The 19,819-nt window shown below is 42.8% G+C and overlaps 1 protein-coding gene across 1 annotated transcript in view; it reads left to right on the plus strand.

Annotated features, from left to right (window-relative positions):
- LOC107110907 (glutamate receptor ionotropic, delta-2-like) overlaps nt 1-19,819 on the plus strand; it is a 1,200,243-nt gene that overhangs the window by 855,262 nt on the left and 325,162 nt on the right. The window contains 1 exon segment of the mRNA XM_015411751.1: nt 18,289-18,390. Coding sequence (XP_015267237.1) covers nt 18,289-18,390 — 102 coding nt within the window.

Genomic DNA, 19,819 nt, shown 5'->3' on the forward strand with positions numbered 1-19,819 from the left:
TTCTGAGTGGATAATCCTAAAAGATAATTCTTAAATAAATGGATGGTGTCATTTTCACAGTCAACTTTAGGGGGGAGAAAATGTGTGGCTTCCGAATCAGACTCTATGGGGCACATTCTCATTGGTTTCAGTTTGGTTTAGCTACATTAAAATTGCTCTCTGTTGATACTAGCTTGATGATCTAGACTGGTGTTACTTACTTGTGGCTCTGCCTCTGTGAGAAACGATTGCATATTAAGAGCGCAGTGGAGTGCAGGTGAAATGAATAATAGATAGTGACTGTCAACACAGTTAATGAAAGTGTCTTGAGTAAAAGTGTTTAAATCAGGAATAATGCTGGTAGGCTAATTGCTTTTGCTTGGTATAATGGATCTACGCCATGCCATATAATGAGATTCCAAGATATTATTTTCCCCTTTCAGCCTGTGATACTTTGTTGTACTCTATTAGCAGATATGTACAGAACATCACTCATCTCCATAATGTTCATTTACAGAAAAGCATATGCAGCATGATCAAGAATGGGAGAAACGGATGACCAGTGGGCTTGGAGACACTGGGCATGTTCAGGTGCCCTAAAGCTCCTACCCAAAGTGACCCAATTGATGCTGTCTGTGTGGTCTCATTGACCAAGATAGGAGAAGAGTTAAAAATTAAACCTCCCCCCCCCCCAATAATATGTATCCAACCTGAATTTTTTGGGGAAGGGTTGTATCTGCTATTTAGCAATAATAAATGCATTTTGGATGACCCTGAGTATTGAAACTTTTCATGAATTATATGTGGGCTACTGTGAAAGGAAAGACCCTAAACTTGTCTTTTACCTTCAGCAGGGACAAAAATGGTTCTAGTGGGACCACAGTCCAACAGAGATAGATCAGACTTAAGGTCACTGAAATCAATCAATGGCTTGGATCCATTGTAAGGTTTCTGTGGACAGAAGAAATTTCCATCTGCTGAGCATGACTTCCCTGCCATTCCCACTTTGGCCATAGTACAAAATGTCCCTTGGAATGCTGATCCTGTAAAAAATCCACCAGACAATTTGTGTGCACAGAAATTCACTAATGGATCCAAATCTATATATTTCGGAAAATTTGTTTATTTGTTTGATTACGTGCCCTTGATATGTTCTTTGACAAACAGGTTTGCTTCAGTTGTTAAGAATATAATTTTGGGGCTGTAGTCTGCAGAACACCTTTCTATGACCGCACATATATATTTTATAATAATAGTCCTAATAACCTAGCAATTTTTAACATATGTCAGAGAACACAATGTCCTTTAATGGTGCTGTGTGATCATAATGATCAGTTGTTCTAACTCCTTTTCCGATCTTCATATTAGTAAACTGCAATAGTGATTTTTTGTTTCTCCCAACAATTGAACCAGTGACCCAATTAGATGTGATGCTAGGGGATATGTGATTGCAAAAGTAAACAGCTATGGGGAAGGGGTGATATCAGGGAAAGGGGTGATAACCAGCATCCTATGCACTGTTAAGAGTCCTGAAGGTGAAAAAGGCAGACCAGGAGTGTTGTCCTAAGCAGAGTTACACCCTTCTGATCCCATTGACTTCAGTGGATAGGATGACACTGATACCGAGAGTGCCTGTCTCCTCAACACCCCCAGGGCTAATATTCAGTGACTGCAGAACTTCTAGCTTCTCATCTCGTTTTACTCTTTATTACCATATTACCTTGAGTCTCAGCTTTGTTGTGTACACTTCATATAACCTAACTCAGTCTAAAATGATGATGCATTTTATGAACAGGACTGTTTCTGTAACATCCCATACAATTTCAGATTTTACACATCCCCCATTTAAGAAACCTGTTGATCATATTTCTTAAAATAGATTTGTTTGGGGAATGTTTTATTGTTACTAACCACAAACAATGATGTATTTAATTGGTAATAATTAAAAAAACAGCAATAATTGTCTTCCTTAAAATGTTGTACAGAGTTATACATTATGTGATGCATACAAATACGAGAATTCTGAAGATAAAGCTTACATCAGTGTAAGAAATTATTGCTGTTTCTAGCCTCCAAAATAATTAGTCTTTTCCTGAGGTGTACACAACTTTCTAGTTTGGAAATCACTGATGTTTATAATCAGAGGTCATTTCGGGGGGGATCGCGGGGGATCGCAGTCCCCCCGGGTGAGGTGCATGGGGCGGGGCACATGACAAAGCCCCGCCCCCTGCTTCCGGCCGCCCCGCTTCCGGCCCTCATTCAGCCAGGAGGAGGCAGGAGAAGAGGGAGGGTAAGTTGCTTCCTCCCTGCCTCTCCCCACCCCTGCCTGCCTGGGGCCAGGGAGGGCCTTCGCGGGGCTTCCTTGCACTCCCGCCGGCCTTGCAGGTCCACCGCCGGGCCCCTCATGGGGCTCGGCAGTGGAGCTGCAAGGCCAGCCCGGTGATGTCAGGGGGTGTGGCCTTATGACACACTTCCGGTGATGTCAGGGGGTGCGGCATATGCTAATGAGTTATGCTAATGAGTTCCCCTAGCTCTTTTTCTACGAAACGACCCCTGTTTATAATCCTTGATGAATCATAATCCCGGGTTGGTAACTGTCATTAGCAAGGGCAGATGTCTATAAATTATCCCAAATCAAGTTTTAAAGAAATCTTTCTTCTCTTTTTGGTGGTCACTCATCTTTGCTTCTTTCATTCCATCCTCACTGGCTCAACAGCTAGAATAATTTGATTGGCCAGAAGCTCTGTCATTACTGGAACTGATAATAAGGTTCACAGCCCCCGTCACACCTCTTTTTTTTTTAGAAAACTCTGACCACTTATATTTTCATTGTGAACTCGGAAACATTTTGATTTTTCCAACATTTAATGAAGAGTGCATGCATGAAAGAAAAATAATGTGATGATCTGGTGCATCAGCTTAAATGTCAATTATAGCTATTATGTATTGATTCAGCTGCATGCTGTCCCTGTGTGATCCCATTCCACAGTGAAGCAAACTACTTCTTGGCTAAATTAAATTCACAGCTGAGTTATTTTGTTAGTCCTGCACAAAGTAGACATGCGCAATCAACTTTTCCTGTTTTTCACTAATGTTTATTGGCTTTTCTTTGTTAATGTATAATGGAGCAGCAGCGAGAAGTCCAAGGTCCATCCTACAAGCAGCAGGATATAATTGTTAAAGTGCATTTGAGAGACCAAACACACAGCTGGTTGGAATGTCACAATTTGAAGTGTGTCGTGGCCTTTCAAACTCCTCCCACTCTGTCTAGGTCCAAGGTGCTGGCAGAGCTGTGGGGGGGTCTTCCTTCCTTCCTTCCTTCCTTCCTTCCTTCCTTCCTTCCTTCCTTCCTTCCTTCCTTCTCCCAGCCACCAACAGTGCTGGAGGAAGTGAGGGTGTAGTGTCATCCACTGATTGTTCAACATCCACTTGGAGCTCTCCCTCCTCTTGGCTGATGGTGGTACAGGAAAATGTGACACATATAGTCCAGTCCACCTGTGACTTGATTCAGTCACAAAATAATTTGAGATAGCTCTGGGTGGATAGACGGTAAGGTTCTCTATTCACCTTGAATTTCACTGGGTGGATTTGGGCCACACTCTTTCAGCTTAACCTACCTCACAGTGCTGTTGTGAAGATAAAATGGAGAAGGGGAGCACCATTACACCAACTGAGCTGCTTGGAGGAATCAGTGCAATACTGATTTTCTCACTAAATGAATAGGCTGTTGAACTGTGTTGAATTTTTTTCATCTCCTCCCAGAGTTTGTCTGCCAGCTGAACCATTTGGTTGGCACAATGCCTTCTATATTACTTGTAGAAATAGGCTTTAACAACATTTGTGTGAACTTTGAAATCCTAATGAATTCAATACTTTGGGAGAGCAGTTCTTTTATAATAGAACAGTCTTGGCATCCAGTAACAAAAGATTATTTTAGACGCATGAAAAAGTCTATTTTGAAGTAAATATTTTGATGATCCTTTGGCAAGGTATATACCCAGATCCAGTGAAGGTTGCCTTATTCATTACATCAACACATCTTCTAATGAAAACCTGCCAATTCTTGGAAGTTAGACTGCTGCATTTATTAATGAGCTAATTCAGACATTTAAAATCCCCATGCAGTTTATGCAAGCTGTCTTTGGGAATGTATTTGCATGGGTCCATGGGTACGGCTTCTGTTTTTGGCAGTGGTTTGTAGGATTGTAGCAACACATTTTACAGCTGCTGAAATAATGGAAATGAGTTTTTGGTACCTGTGGCTGAATCTCCAGGAGTACGTGGCTCATTCATTTTCTATACAATAAAATTCATGGAGGCAGTTGAGGCACATATCAAAGAGAACATAAAAAGATAAGAAGATCACAGCTGGATGAGTCCAAAAGTTCCTTCAGTGGCTAGCAAGATGCAGGGTTGCCATGAAATAGGTAGCGATGCCAGCCTCCAGGTGGGACCTGGAGAACACCTAGAATTACAGCTCATCTCCAGACTACAGAGATCAGTTCCCTCGGAGAAAATGGATGCTCTATTATATTGCACCCCACCCCCAGGCTCTAGGAGTTTCCCAACCTGGAACTTGCAATCGTAACCCCCATCTTCCTCTCTGTAGCCAGGGGGGATCTGGCAACCCTAAATAGGGGTCATCCATAGAGCCAGGTCATGTGACTTGTTGTGTCATGGTTGGGTGATAGAAGGTACATGCTGACAATTCACCTCAGTCTTGTCTGCTCATAAGTAGCCCTCTGAGGGCAGATAGGCCCAGTCCAGGGGTATGAAAGCAGCTACTAGAAGTGGCAATAATTTGTTTGAAATTAGACATTATTGCTAGAAGTTCTGTGAATGGGCTTCCAGTGTTTTGATTTTTCTTTAAATAGTGAGTATATGCAGTCCCAATTCAGAACTGTGCCCTCTAAGGGAAGGGAGTGGAAAAACAGGAAGCAGATACCTGAGAGCATGCAAGCTCCACTTTTTGCACATTTTAGAATAAAACAGTTCAGGAACAAAAGGAACCTCCAGTTTTAATCATGAAAGAATGTGTGCTGGGTTTTAATGTAAACTCGGGGATATATGCATATACTCACTAATCTAGATCTGTGTCAAGACTCTAATGTCCTAAGCAACATGTTTCCTTTTTCTTAGAAGAGGGATTTATTACACAGGTATAATTTAATCTCCGGGATAAATTGCAGACTTGTTCTTGTGGTAAACCTCAGTGTCATTATTACCGTGATTCTTCTCCATAATAAAAATGTATTGTGCCAATTCAGCTGTTATGGAGACGGCTGACAAGAATGTTCCCTTCATTCATCTCGTCCTTTGTATGACTGGCTTACCAGCAGTTTTGCTCTGTGAGGGTTCTCTGTTGTTGGTTATAAAGCTCCTGTAATGCTTCTTGTATGTTACCAGTAATTTAAATTATTACAAAAGGTAGACTGTTCTGACAAGCTTATTGATTGCAATGGGAACCAGGACCCTTATTCTTTAAAGAAAGGAAGGTGTAATGGCTCCAGAATGATTGCCCTAGGGTGCTTTTTGGTGATAAGCTAAAAGAAGCTTCTTCCTTTTACCCCTCCTAGCATTCATTCTTCTGTCCACCAGTACAGGGAAAGATCTAAAAGCATGTCAGCTGCAATCTGAAATTGCTTCGTGTATAATTACCCCACCCCACTAGCTATGAAGAAATGTGTCTGTCATATGAGCTAGATGACCCTTCGTCGCTGTTGCTGGTCCCCGCTGCTCCGACCTATACGCCACCGCGTCCTGCCTCCCGAGGAGTGGGAAGGGGGAACCACAGAGGCCTCAGATGGTCGGGAGGGGAGGAGGTTACGTCACCACCCTCCACACTCCCTTGGCACACTCAGATAAGTCTCTCTCGCTTCTCCCTTCGGTGTTGTCAGTGTTGCTTCCTCCTCCCCGGCCTCCGTTTCTGTTCCCCCTTTTATTCCTGCCCCGTGTCACCTGCTCCTCTCTGTGGTCCGCTCTCCACCCCAGTTACGGCCCCACCCTCCCCTCTTGTACTGGGACGCTGGGCTGGGGTGTGGCTTCCTTCCGGCCCTAGCTTCCTTGCCCATCCCACGTTTTCCCTCCAGGCTGCTCTGTGCTGTGGGCGGGCCCTCACGCTGGGCCATCGACCCGGCGCAGTCATCCTCACTCCTCCCGGGGCACTCCCCTCCTGAGCTGGCCATTCCCCGATGGTGGTGCTGCCCAGGCGCCTTGGAGCCATCTCGACGGGTCCTGGGGGCTGCGGCGATGGCGCAGGTTCCTTTGTTGTCAGGGCTGGGGTGGGCGGCGGCGCCAGAGTCCTGAACGGCAGCGGCCAGCCCTGGGGAGGCTCCCCCTCGGGACAGTGCCAATCAAAACTGGTTGTACAGCTAAACAGTGGTAAACCCCACTCTCCAAATTAATTGTGCTGCAGGGCACCAGAGAGTGGTGGCACTGCATTATGAAACATACAGTGAAATGCCTTTATTAGCTCATTCATGTGCCAAACTAAGACCTTCTCCTCCTCTTGGCTTTAGTGGATTGATTGAAAGTTGCTGTTTTATGGAAATTTTATTCTGATTTTTCACCCCCTTGACAGTGTCACTTCTCTGTTGCTTCTTGGTGTTTGTGTTGTATTCCCACCCAAGAGAAAGTCAATGAATGAACACACAAACATATGAAGCCGCCTAATACTGACTCAAACCATTGGTCTATCAAGGTCGGTTCCCTCATAACAACTAACATATTAACACATTTGAAGCTGTGATAAACAAGAGAGCTCTTTTTGGAGCAGGTACTCATTTGCATATTAAGCAACACACCCCTAATGTAGCCAATCCTCCAAGAGCTTACAGTAGCTCCTGTAAGAAGAGCTCTGTAAGCTCTTGGAGGATTGGCTATATTAGGGGTGTGTGGCCTAATATGCAAAGGAGTTCCTGCTACAAAAAGAGCACTACAAGTATATTGTGATATTAACACTTTCAGTACTAACACTTATATTAACAGGGATAAGATCTCCTCTTCTTGGGGTTTTAGCATAGTGTGGTTATTTTTCTTTATCCCTAGTTGTAGTTCCCTTCCCAATATTTTCTTTGTAGTTTTGTAGTCTATTGCAAAATAAAAAACATCCCTTCGGGGGTTAAAAAAAAAAGGTCGGCATTGTCTACTCAGACTGACAGTGTCTCTCCAGGGTCTCAGGCAAAGGTACTTCACATCACCTACTGCCTGATCCTTTTAACTGGCGATGCTAGGGATTGAACCTGGAACCTTCTGCATGTCAAGCAAATGCTGTACCACTGAGCCACAGCCCCTCCCCTGAGTGTAGAAACATCAACACTGACAGAAAATAATAGGACATCATGGTCATGTGGTAGAAGGAGCCCTACTTTTGCTAAAAAGTAACCTTCTCCACTGAGTGACATCACTCGTCAGATCTTGGAAGCTAAGCAGGGTCGGCCTTGGCTAGTATTTGGATGGGTGACCTTCAAGGAATACCAGGTGTGTGATGCAAAGGCAGGTAATGGCAAAACACCTCTGAAATGTCTCTTGCCTTAAGAAAACAAGTCTAACTCACCACCTAGTGGTGCAGAATGCTAAAAGCGCTAGAACTTCTGGCTGCCAGACAATCTTAGGATTTCCTGGCTATACTACACACACTGCCATACGATAATTATTATTAATTATTATTACCGTTCTACTGCCCCTTTCAGTGTACATGCAAAGAGGGACAGGAGCAGTGTTCCCTCTAAGCCGAGTTAGTGTGAACGAGTTCACATTTTTTAAGCCTCTGGCTCTACCCATATCTGTCTTAGCTCAGGAAGGAGGGCTCCAGAGCAAACTAACTTATGCAATAGCCAAATCGCTCGCTCACAACTTTAATGCCGGTAGCTCACAAAGTAGAATTTTTGCTCATAGGACTCCACAGCTTAGAGGGAGCACTGGACAGGAGATATGGCACCCTTGCTCTCAATGGCTGTGCACCAGGAGCACACTCCTCCGAAAAGCAAATATGGTGGCTCTCGAACCCACCCGAGGGTCCCGACTCATAGGTTGAACTCTATTGGAGTACAAAACTCTTAGAACTTAAAAATCAGCCCAGTTTGCCTCTTACTTTGTCTTCATTTAGGTAGGATCATACTATGATACATCCAAAACAGCATCACAGAAAAATATGTTCTGAGGTTGTCTTTATATTTTTTTTGCAAAAGAAGGACATTAAAACCTTTACAGCAACATTTTTTTGTTTTATTTCAATGTCTTGGCTCTAATGAGTTGTACAATACACTAACCACCACTACCTCTTGAACATTTTGCAAGGTTTTGCATTCTCAGAAACCAGAGAGAAATGTCACTCATTTCCATTAGCACCCTCATTCTTCTCCATATCCTCTCCTTTCTGCACTCTGGAGGCCATCAAAGACCAGCTCATCCATCATGAACTAGCCAGGATGCATCAAGATTAAAAAAGGAGAGGGGGAGAAAAACCCAAACCATAAATCTACATTTCCTAGGAGCAGCATGTCTTCCTGGTATTAGACATTCAGGCTGGCAATAGCCAGTGATTTGCAGCTTTTATACTACACATAGGTTAGCCAGATGCCCCATATTTTAGAAGTCATCCTTCATTTTAAAAGGTTTTTTCAACATAACCCAGAATATCACAGTGCTGTAGAATGGATGAGCAGCACAACGGTGTCTTGGAGCACAGAGTCATTTTGGATGTGACTGTGTGAGGAGAACTGAAAGTACAGTAATATTGTGTTTGGTTTATGGCTGTTCCTGTTGTAGTAATGAGATGTGCAAAGCGGTGTCCAATTAAGTAGTATCTGCTGATTTAATTGTGGCCATGAAATAAAGAAACAGTACATGCAAATGATTTGCTGACCCCAGGAGTCGTTTCGTAGAAAAAGAGCTAGGGGAACTCATTAGCATAACTCATTAGCATATGCCACACCCCCTGACATCACCGGAAGTGTGTCATAAGCCACACCCCCTGACATCACCGGAAGTGTGTCATAAGGCCATACACCCCGCCCCCAACGGTCCCGGCCGCTGCCGCCGGCCTTGCAGCACCACTGCCGAGCCCCATGAGGGGCCCGGTGGTGGACCTGCAAGGCCAGCGGGAGTGCAAGGAAGCCCCGTGAAGGCCCTCCCTGGCCCCAGGCAGGCAGGGGTGGGGAGAGGCAGGGAGGAAGCAACTTACCCTCCCTCTTCTCCTGCCTCCTCCTGGTTGAATGAGGGCTGGAAGCAGGGGGCGGGGCTTCGTCATGTGCCCCGCCCCCCGTACCTCACCCGGGGGGACTGCGATCCCCCGCGATCCCCCCTGAAATGACCTCTGGCTGACCCTATTCTACACCATCTTCATCACACCTGAAGTGGCTCATACGCACAAGTAGTTTCTGTTTACTTAGAAATAAGTTCCATGGATTTCAAAGATTCTTACTTTCATTGAGTATGCTTACGATTGGAACACAGTGCTCTGTGACATCTCTAGCTTTGTGATCAGGAAACTTAAAGTATGTCTGTGATTAAAGAACATTACAGACTGATGTCAGTCATCAAATTTTATACCAGCAAGCAAGCATTCATGATCCATTGATAACAGAATGGTACCTTTTAGACAACATCTTCTTTGTGGTTCACCTTGCTAGTGCCCATAATTGAACTGGAGATTTCTTGAACATATCGCCAAGGTGTCTTATGAATGGTTTCCAGATTCTTAATCTTATTTCAGTACGTAGGATTACCCCAAACTTTTGCAATATCGGAGATTGCCAAGTTAGCTATCTTCTTCAGGGAAGGGATCCTTGTGTGTCCCTTTTTTTCCTCTGTTGGATTTCAAGCAATATCCAGAGAATACACCAACAGCATCTTAATCACTCCATGGCAACTATGTTAATCCTGATTTTCCTGTTCATCCATTTACCACTGGTGACCCATCTCCTTTCTCAGATCAGTGGTAAGAGATCCTCTGAACACTAAGGCTGGCAGCAAAGAAGTTCTAGCTCTTGCAGCAGTGTTTTCTGCATTCAGTCTTCAGCTTTTCAAAACCCTTCAATAGAAATCCTATAGGAACAAATAAACTTGTTTTGTTTGTTTTGTGTGCTCTCATGGATGTAATCCCTGTTTTGCTTCTGGCCAAGCCATTCTCTACTTTCTTATTACTGTGATTTTATTTGGCAGCAATTTTTACCTGTTTTCCGCCCACAGAGTGTTGCTTGCTTTTTATTCTTCACTTTTTCAAGAGGCTTCACAATTATACCCATCATATGTGAATATACAAAGCTCCATCAGGACCATTGGCCCTTCTAGCTCAGTGTTGGTTTTTGTTACTGGCAACTTCTCTCCAAAGTTTCAGGCACAGATCATTCCCAGCTCTTTAATGGGAGGAGCCAGAGATTGAACCTGGGACATTCTGCATGCAAAGCATGCACAAAGGTACCTACCATAAATTAAGCCTCCTGTCCTAAGCACTGAGATTTGTTCGATGCTTCTTCAGCTAATACAGCTCTGAGCCCATAACACTTTGAGCTTGAGCTCGTAGCATCTTTGACTAGCACCTTTTGTCCTTTAAATCAGCCTTTAATCTTCATGTGAGCTGTGTGTTTTGCACCCTGATGGTTTATTTCTACATATGCTTAACATTGTAATAGGCCAAGATTTGGCTCCTCCCCCCAGTGCTCTCTGACTTCCACTGTACCCAGAACCTCACCTTCCTTCTGTTCTTTTTCCCCAGTTGAAGAATAAGAGGGAGTGAGCACTGCATATTCCAAATGGGAATAGGTTATTGGCTTTCTTTTTGAACATGGCAGGACAGAGTTTGGGAGAAGTAGCAACTTCTGCTGCTGTGGCAGGGAGAAGATAGTTCTGAAGTCATCTTACAGGGAATTTCATAATGTATAATGTCCACAATAACTACAATGATTTCTCTATTCCCTTTCATTTTTTCCCTTGCTGGGCAGTCCCCTTTAGTCTTCTTTGTTTTTCTGTCTGTCCCACCCAGTTGTTTAAATTTATATGGATATGTGCTGACCCAGCCTAGGGAACTGAGGAACCAACAAAAATCCTTTGTTTGTATATGTCTGGTAATGGCTCACAAGAGGCTGATATTAATTCAAAACAAACAAACTGCTTTATTTCACTTCTATAGGGAAATGGTCAGGTAGGTATCAGGTTTGGAACTAAACAGGTGAACAGGCAACAGGAATGAGGTAACTTAGTATAATTATAAACAATAGATATTTTGTCACAATCAGGTAGCTGTTTTGGTATATAGACAGATCTTTAAAACTATAGAGAGAGTTCTCTTGGCATTCACTGCTTAAATAAACAAGCATAAGCATCTTTGTCTCAAAAATACTTTTTAAATTTAATTTTATTTTTTATTGAACATTTTTAACAAACAAAGAAAAGATGCATACAAACAATTCCATCATGATGCATATCATATCAGTTTACAGTTGGTTGGGATACTTGTCCAGCTACAACTTGTAAATAAATAAATAAAAACAAAGGTCACTTTGGCCTTACAAAATACTTAAGTTTGTGAAAACACGAACATACACATGTTCCAATTTTCCTTCTTATACACTTGATAGGGATCACCCCCTTTTACTAGGAGCTATTGCCCTCAAAGAATTACTACTGGTCCCACTTCCCTAATTTAGGATCCTCCTTGATCCTTTCATTCTTCTTAACTGAACTATAAGGGTTCCAACTGCCACTCTTAACTGACATTCTCAGCTATAGAATTCCATTTGAATCCTTTCACTCACGATTCTCAGGTTAAAACATGAACCATTTACTGTCCATTACAATAACTCTCTCTTATTACCAGCAAGATCCTTAATGGCCTAGGACCCACATACTTGTGGGACCACCTCTCCTGCTATTGCTCAATTTTGTACTCCTAGTCCTATTGCATTATTCAGCTCATGCCCTGTACCATATGGTTGCATTTTTTCCTCTCTGCATACTCTGTACTCTGACTTGAGTCTCAGTGAGAAAGGCAGGCTATATACAAACTAAATAAATAATGGCCTGTGTTGAATAATCTATTCCATCGGGTATCAAAGACTATTCTGCATTGGCTGTGCCCACCTCTTTTGCAATTGTGAATGGTAATATCTGTTACAAACCTACATGAAGTTGCCATGTGGCCCATGGTTGCCATGTTTATAAAGCAGCATACCTTTGAATTTACATCTCAGAGGGGATGCAGTATTTGTCAAAACAGCCCCGAAGCCTGCACTATGCAGGAGGACTATATAATCACCGTATGTGGGACTACAGAGAGACCATGAAAAATAAAGACTTGAGCTAATCTTGTTGATGTGATCTTGTGTGCATTTCTCTGCTGCAAGGTCTGTTGTTTAGAACTGAAGTTTTCATAGTGCTTCTGAATGAAGGCACTTGGCCTATGATGAGACCTATGCAGAGAATCATTCCTCTGAGTCAAGTGCAAGATGGTCAGCTGCAGCATGTTTGTGATACTTGCTGTGTGCAGCCTTAGAATCAGTGGGTGTGACTGTGTGGGTGACTGCTTAAAGAACCTGATTGTGAGATCCGTTGGCCACATAGGTCTTCTGGAGCTCGTGGATCTCTCCACAGGTTTGGTGTAAATCTTGCAACTATTGGTTTGATTCTCCGTTTCAGAAACAGACACACAGAGAAAGGTGATTCTAGATGCAAGAGAAGATGAGTTGCAGATGTGTATGTGTAAGAGACAGAAGGTATATAAATGCCTTTCCAGGAGATGTGAAAGTGACTTCAGTTTTTTACCAATAGCGGGGTGAATCCAATCATCCTCCAAATAGCCTTCCACCTGCCTAAGGTACCTTTCTCCACCTTAAGCAGACCTTCCACTATCAGAAAAGATTGCAGGAAGGTTTCAAACTTGACCAGTAAGGAAAGGTGGGGAATAAATATTTTAATTAGTAAAATACACTTTGCTCAGTGGAATGGTAGGATGGGGTAGGATCCACCCCACTGATTTTCTCTGGGGAGCAAAAGATGTGAGATTCCATTTCTGCCACTTCTGTACCGGTACACTCTACAAGACCTGAGTGAGACTTTGCAAAAGATGTGAGATTCCATTTCTGCCATTTCTGCCACTTCTGTACCAGTACACTATACAAGACCTGAGCGAGACTCTTAATGACAGAATGTTTTGGTGGTCATTAATTCATAGGGTTGCCATAAATTGGAAGGGACTTGACATCACACCACACACACACTATACCAGCCCAAGCCAGCTTACTTTCTTCCACTTCATATGCACCCAGGTAAGTGTGAGCCCAGGAATGTTCAACGGAGGCCTAGAAAAGCTGTACTCAAAAGTGGCTTGCAAAGAGCCAATCAGAGTTAAATTGTGAAAGCAGCACACAGGAATAGCTGGAAGTCAGCATCCACTGAAAACTCTGGCTTTTTTGTGTTGAGCAGACCTTGAGAACGGGCCCTGGTTGGTGAAAGAAATGTACTTTGTACATGTTCCGTCACTGTCACTGTCTTTATGATTAATTAAAGGGCATTAGAGGCTACTGTAAGCCTTAGAGCCCATTTTGGTAGCCAAAATCAGGAATAAAATGTAGGTATTTACATATTTACATGTTCTGCGACACCAGCAGTGCTGACAATGGCTTTGGTGTTTGAATTCTAGCTTAAATGAAGCCATGTGGTTTATGTAAACAGATCAGATGGCTATATTTCTGTTGGACTGGGAGCCATTCAATCCATCATTGTTACAGGATGATCAGTTATCATTAAATCTCCAAGATGGGTAGCCATGTTAGTCTGTAGCAGTAGAAAAGAGCACAAATGTTGTTAGTCTTTAAGGTGCTACAGGACTCTTGCTCTTTTCTATTGCCACATGTTATCTCCGCAGCTCAACAGCTGAAAATCAATGTTCTCATTGGCTATGAGTGAGGCTGCACATTTGTCTCAGGAATGATTGTGCCATGTAAGCAGTAGGATTGAATTTAAAATGTAAAGAAGATAATTGAAAAGGCATAATGTACCTTTTAAACAGGGAAATTAGATCCAGGCTAAACTTTTGTTGCCTTAGTGCAGTAATATCATTTACCAGAAAAAGTGTTAGAATGGACTAGGCTGAAAAGCTAATTATATAAAAAGTACACATTAACGAATATAATTAAAAAATGGACTTTTGCTGACCTCTGAAGGGAACAAAAGCTCTTTGCAAACTTCACAGGGTTTTACGTTTGGGAAGAGCAGTACAGTATCTTTGGTAATTAGACTTTCAACACGTTTGGCTATGCTAATTGGATCCAAATTCTAATTAGTTTCTGTATGTAACTAAGAATGACACAGTGCTGAATGAATTTAATGTGCTTTTACTGCTCAACCTAGCAGTTGGTTCTATTTTCCATTCCCATTTTAATGCATAAATGCTTGCTTTGATTTCTTCCCTTTGAGTACTGTGATTTACTTTATGAGAATAAGTGTCTATGAATGGTTTGAATAGGAGCTTTTGATATGCCTCTGGGTATTAGTGTGGATTAGCCAATGTGTTTTTTCAGTCAATCAGGTAACTGGAAAGGTGTACTTCAGGGTCAGACAGATGGCTACCACAAATGCCAGCCATGTGTCTAGTGCGCTCTCTCTCTCTCTCTCTTCTTTGCTCTAGTAGAACTAACCTGTATTCTTGACAACAGAACATTCCATATCATTCCACCCAAGAAATGCTGAAAACCTCAACATGAAAATGATCACCAGCTGAACCTAGCCTGATCGAAGTTCTGGCTTCCGTATGACTCAAGGCCCCTCGCCAAATCACTGCACTGCTGTTCAGCAGGTCACTCACAATTTGCAAACTCTTTGCATCTGTGCAGTAAAATGTTACATTTAAATGGCCGACATCAGAGACACTGACCAATTCCCCACAAGCAGCTGTGCCACCCTCGCTCTTCTGTTTCCCCCGCTTGCATTGGTCAGTCTCACACGATTCGCTGCGCTACCACATTTTGACCCACAGCCCCCCCGATTTCCCCCACATCTTTTCGTTCTCAAAAAACAAGGATCAAGAAGACGCAGGGGAAATCGGGGGGAGCTGCGGGTCAAAATGTGGCTGTGCAGCAAATAGTGTGAAATTGACCAATGCCAGTGGGGGAAACAGAAGAGCGAGGGCAGCACAGCTGCTTGTGGGGAATCGGTCACTGTCTATGTTTTGTGCCTCTGTAGTCAGGAGGATCTATTTTGAGTGAAAGAATTGATCACAGCTTTGTCAGTTAGTTTTGTCATAGTAAGGCAAACAGAGACCCAAAGGAGTAAGGCTCAACAATCTTGTGCCTCTTAAGTTGGAGGCAGCGGTGCCATCAGACACAGTAGGAGGCAGTAGCAGCATCTGTGAGAAAGCAACATGTGCTCGTGAATGCACAATAATTTCCCCCCCAAAACTGGACATGTTTGAGCTCTTTATATGCAGATAAGCAACTCATCAAATGATAAGCAACTCCATGATTGCTACAAAGCTTGCAAGATGGAGATTCCCTTTTCCAAGCTAATATCTTTAAGACTATTGTGCTAATCAGTCATGAGTTGGTTTCCAAGTCTCTTTTGATAGGTTGACACATACATTGCTTAATTTGTCTACATTTTATTACAGTGTCCTCAGGGGGTTGAATCCAATGCTCCTCTAAGCTGTGGAGTCTTGTGAGCAACAATTCTACTTTGTGAGCCACTGGCATTAAAGTCGTGAGCAAGCGATTTGGCTACTACAATAATTAGTTTGCTCTGGAGCCAAAAATGTGTGAGCCGGAGGCTAAAAACTGTGAGCTAGCTCACACTAACTCAGCTTAGAGGGAACACTAGTTGAATCCATACCAACTTTTCCTCTCAAGTCACTTCTGACAATGGAACAGAACATTCCTGCGCCCCCCTCCACCAGCCTACTTGTTGATATCCCTCAAAATGCTACACTTGGTGGTCCAGGGACCTTCTGGAAGAGCATGAGAAGCACATTGATGGTCTGCAGCAGGAAAGGGGAATTACTCCATCCCTACCATTAGCAGAAATTAGTCTGGATCCAACCCAATGAATGGCAGCTGGAAATAGCCATTTCATTGAAAAACATCAAAGTGGCATCAGATATGAGATTGTTGTCTATTGTTAGCATTAGTATTGTGTTTCTGATGGCCCATTCAGCCACGAAAATTATCACTCAGTATTGACAAGTGATGAGCATGCATGTGAGAACCAGGCCTTCTTTATGAACAGACAATAATGATTTAAATTAGAAGCACCCACTCTGGATTGGGAGCCTGGGGAGGGAAGGGTTGGGGAGGGGGGAGCTAAGCAGAGTATAATGCCATGGAGTCCACTCTCCAAAGCAGCTATTCCCTCCCGGGGAAGCGATGTCTGTCATCTTGAGATCAGCTGTAATTCTGGAAGATCACCAGGCTGGTATCTTTTCCAGTAATAACTGTTTCATTATTAATATTTTATTAATAATAAATAACTATTTTAGTGCATGATCATTATCTAATTGGAAACTCCCCATTAATTTCAGGGATTCCCTTCAGTAGTGGTCTCAGGTAGATACAGGGGTATCCCGTATAAGGATACACTTTGCAGCTGTAATCTTGGGGAACACGATTCTATTACCCATATCCTTCTTCGATGTCCTAAATATTCCGTTATGCGCAATAGTCTGATTCGCCCTCTTCTCCCTTTGCAGAGAGATTTTCTGGATGGGGATTTAATTTTTTTTTAGCAGATAAGAGCCCGGCAATAACACTATCTGTCGCTGAATTTTTGACCTACGTATGGAAGTCAAGAGTAATACTCTGTAAATCTTGTAAACCATGTTAGGATTGCTTTGTATCTTGGGATCGGGAATACTGGTCGATGTTGCTTTTTGTACCTACCCTTTAAACTCTGTCCTTGTCTGATTTACTTATACTATGCCAAAATAAAGGTTTTCTGGTTCTGGAATTTCAGGGAAACTTATTAATAATAAATAACTATTTTAGTGCATGATCCTTATCTAATTGGAAACTCCCCATTAATTTCAGGGAAACAAATTGGGTCCAGGTGGAATAAGAGCCTGGAAGTGACATTAATGTACACATGCCAAAAAAGAAGAGAGAACAACAGAATTAGGAATAACGTAGGGTTTTTCATTTATTTGTTTTGCTGTCAGGTCACAGCTGATTTATGGTGACCCCCATAGGTTTTCAAGAAGAGGGAAGAACAGAAGGGGAGGTTGCCATTCCCTGCCTCTGTTTAGCAATCCTGCACTTCCTTGGTGGTCTCCCATCCAAGTACTAACCAGGGCTGACCCTGCTTAGTTTCTGAGATCTAACGAGACTGAGCTAGCCCAGGCCATCCAGGTCAGGGCAATAGTTTGTTTATTTATTTATAATCAAACTTATACCCCGCCCTCCCCGCAAAGCAGGCTGACGTTGCAGATGTGATTTCCAAAACTAGGCCATACAAAAGATGAATTTAATTTAAAGGGATGTAATGGTGCTGCAGTGGCTCAAATGGTTAAGATGCTGAGCTGCAGACCAGAAGGTCAGTAATTCAGCAGTTTGAGACCTGAGTGCCACATGACGGAGTCACCTCCCGTCTCTGGCCCCAGTTCCTGCCAACCTAGCAGTTCGAAAGCAAGAAACTGCAAGTAAATAAATAGGTATCACTTTGGTGGGAAAGTAACAGCATTCCGGATGTTTCAGCGTCTAGTCATGCTGTCCACGTCTGGAAATGTCTTTTGACAGCGCTGGCTCTTCGGCTTGGAAATGGAGATGAGCACCGCATCCCTAGAGTCGGATTCGACTGGCTTTCAAGCAAGGGAAACCTTTACCTAATGTTGTTTCTAAAACAGATACCATAAGCTTGTTCGGAGGTTTGACCACCAATCCATGAATACTGGCTTTGCCCAAACGTCTGCACATTCAGCTGAAAGTCTAAACATACCCTGAATGTTCTGTGTATGTTGGCAAGAACAGTTTTTAAAGGATTTCCATTTACATGGAAGGGCTTGTGCCCATACAGACCGTGCTGCTACCTGTTAACGTGGATTCAACATATGCATGTTGATTCAACATGTGCCTGAAAGATGAGACTATGAAGATTTTTTTTTAGTGCCACTCCCCATTTTAATGTTTCTACTTGGTTCAGGACTACACAACGAATCCTGTTCTCATACAGCGATTACAATTAAGGTCAGGTTCAGAATGGCTTAATTTTGCATTTATTGTCATTTTGTTGATCATAGGAGCATTCTGGTTTTGTGTTGTACACCAAAAAAGGGCGTCAGGTTGTAAACAGGAAGCATGGATAATAAACTCATTCTTTCTTTTTTTAAAGCTTGGCTGCTGGAATCCTGTCACTGGTCTCAATGGCTCTTTAACAGACAGAAGGCTGGAGAATAACATGCGTGGGGTGGTCCTCCGTGTAGTTACAGTGCTGGTAAGCAGAAAGGGTTTTATTTTCTTTGAATATATACATATACATGCATTTTTCTTGTGGCTTCTCACGATTTCTACTAATAGTTTACTGATTCAGTACAGGTTAATGGTATTGGGGGGGAGACACAAAACATTTTCCTGCAGTATAACCAAGAATGTGAAATGTTCCCATTGACGGTAATGCTGCCTGGCGTGTATTTGTAAATATTGGATCAATGGGGTTTTTCCCTCCCCTTGCTCAAAATGTTGATTTTACCGATTGAGTCAAATTTTAACATGGGAATTAAATTATTATTCTGCCTCTTCCATAGTGCCTCACTAAGTTATGTGAGCCATATGCATTAACTCCAAAGGGCACAATGAAGCAGCTCAAGCTCTAAATGAGGCATAAGAGGCAGTCAGCCACCAATTACTGTGGCAAATTGATTGCAATTTTGCAAAAAAAAAATTATTGCACTCAGAAAATAGTAAAGATCATCTAAGGACGAATGATGCTAGTATAGTGGGAAAAACCCACTGCTCTCTCTCAGCCACGGTCTCTTTTGCATTCTGGCTGTTTTGTATTATAAACTGTGCACACAAAGTAAGACTGCGAGATTCATGCTGGCGTGATTTCGAAGAATGGTAGGAATGTGAACATCTGCACATGTTTGTATACATCTTTTATCAGGCCAAGATGTAATGTTACGGCAGCATTTCTGTTGACTTTGGCTAGGGAGAGCCACATTTACATCTTTGCTCAGTCAAGCTCTTCTCAGCCATGAAACTCTCTGGAAAGTCTTGGACGGAAATAGACAGAACATCAGCATAGTTCACCACTGACAGTTCTGGTGGACTACCAAAAGAGAAGAACCTGCTGCTGTTCTCTTTATTGCCACTTTAAAAGATGACAGCAATGTAACTATCCAAGTGATTCTGGTTTCAGTAGCTGGCTAAAAATGGTTAACACTGCACAGGAGAGGAGGGGAAATAACATGGGGGTGTTTGCCAGGCAGCCACCAAAGTATTCTCTATGGCTTCTGGATTTCTCGTATTTCTTCTCCCTCTTCCATACAATATCATATATTTCTGCGCCAGTCATTGTGGAGCTGGCTGAAAAGGTATACTATTGTTGCCATTGTCTTTTCATTAAAGCAGTGGCTGCAACAGCAAGAAGAGTGGCAGGAAATCTTCTTGCTCTTCCTTCACCTCTGTAAATAGCCTTGGTGGTATGTTTGCTCTTACGATGGCAAGTTGTATTGGGGGACACCATGCAAGCCTGAAGTCTGGCCATCCTGAGCTTGACTAAGCACTGGCATTTGTCTTAGTGGCATACAATATGTGCCAATATCTCTTGTTAGTAGAAGACTCATTAAGGGTGCAGTCAGATGCACCAGATAAAATGGGGGGGGGGGGGGGGAGGCTATTTCCCCCGGATTAGATTGACCCGC

The sequence above is a fragment of the Gekko japonicus genome, unplaced genomic scaffold (genome assembly GCF_001447785.1).
Source record: "Gekko japonicus isolate JY-2015 unplaced genomic scaffold, Gekko_japonicus_V1.1 scaffold229, whole genome shotgun sequence".
Classification (NCBI taxonomy): Eukaryota; Metazoa; Chordata; class Lepidosauria; order Squamata; family Gekkonidae; genus Gekko; species Gekko japonicus.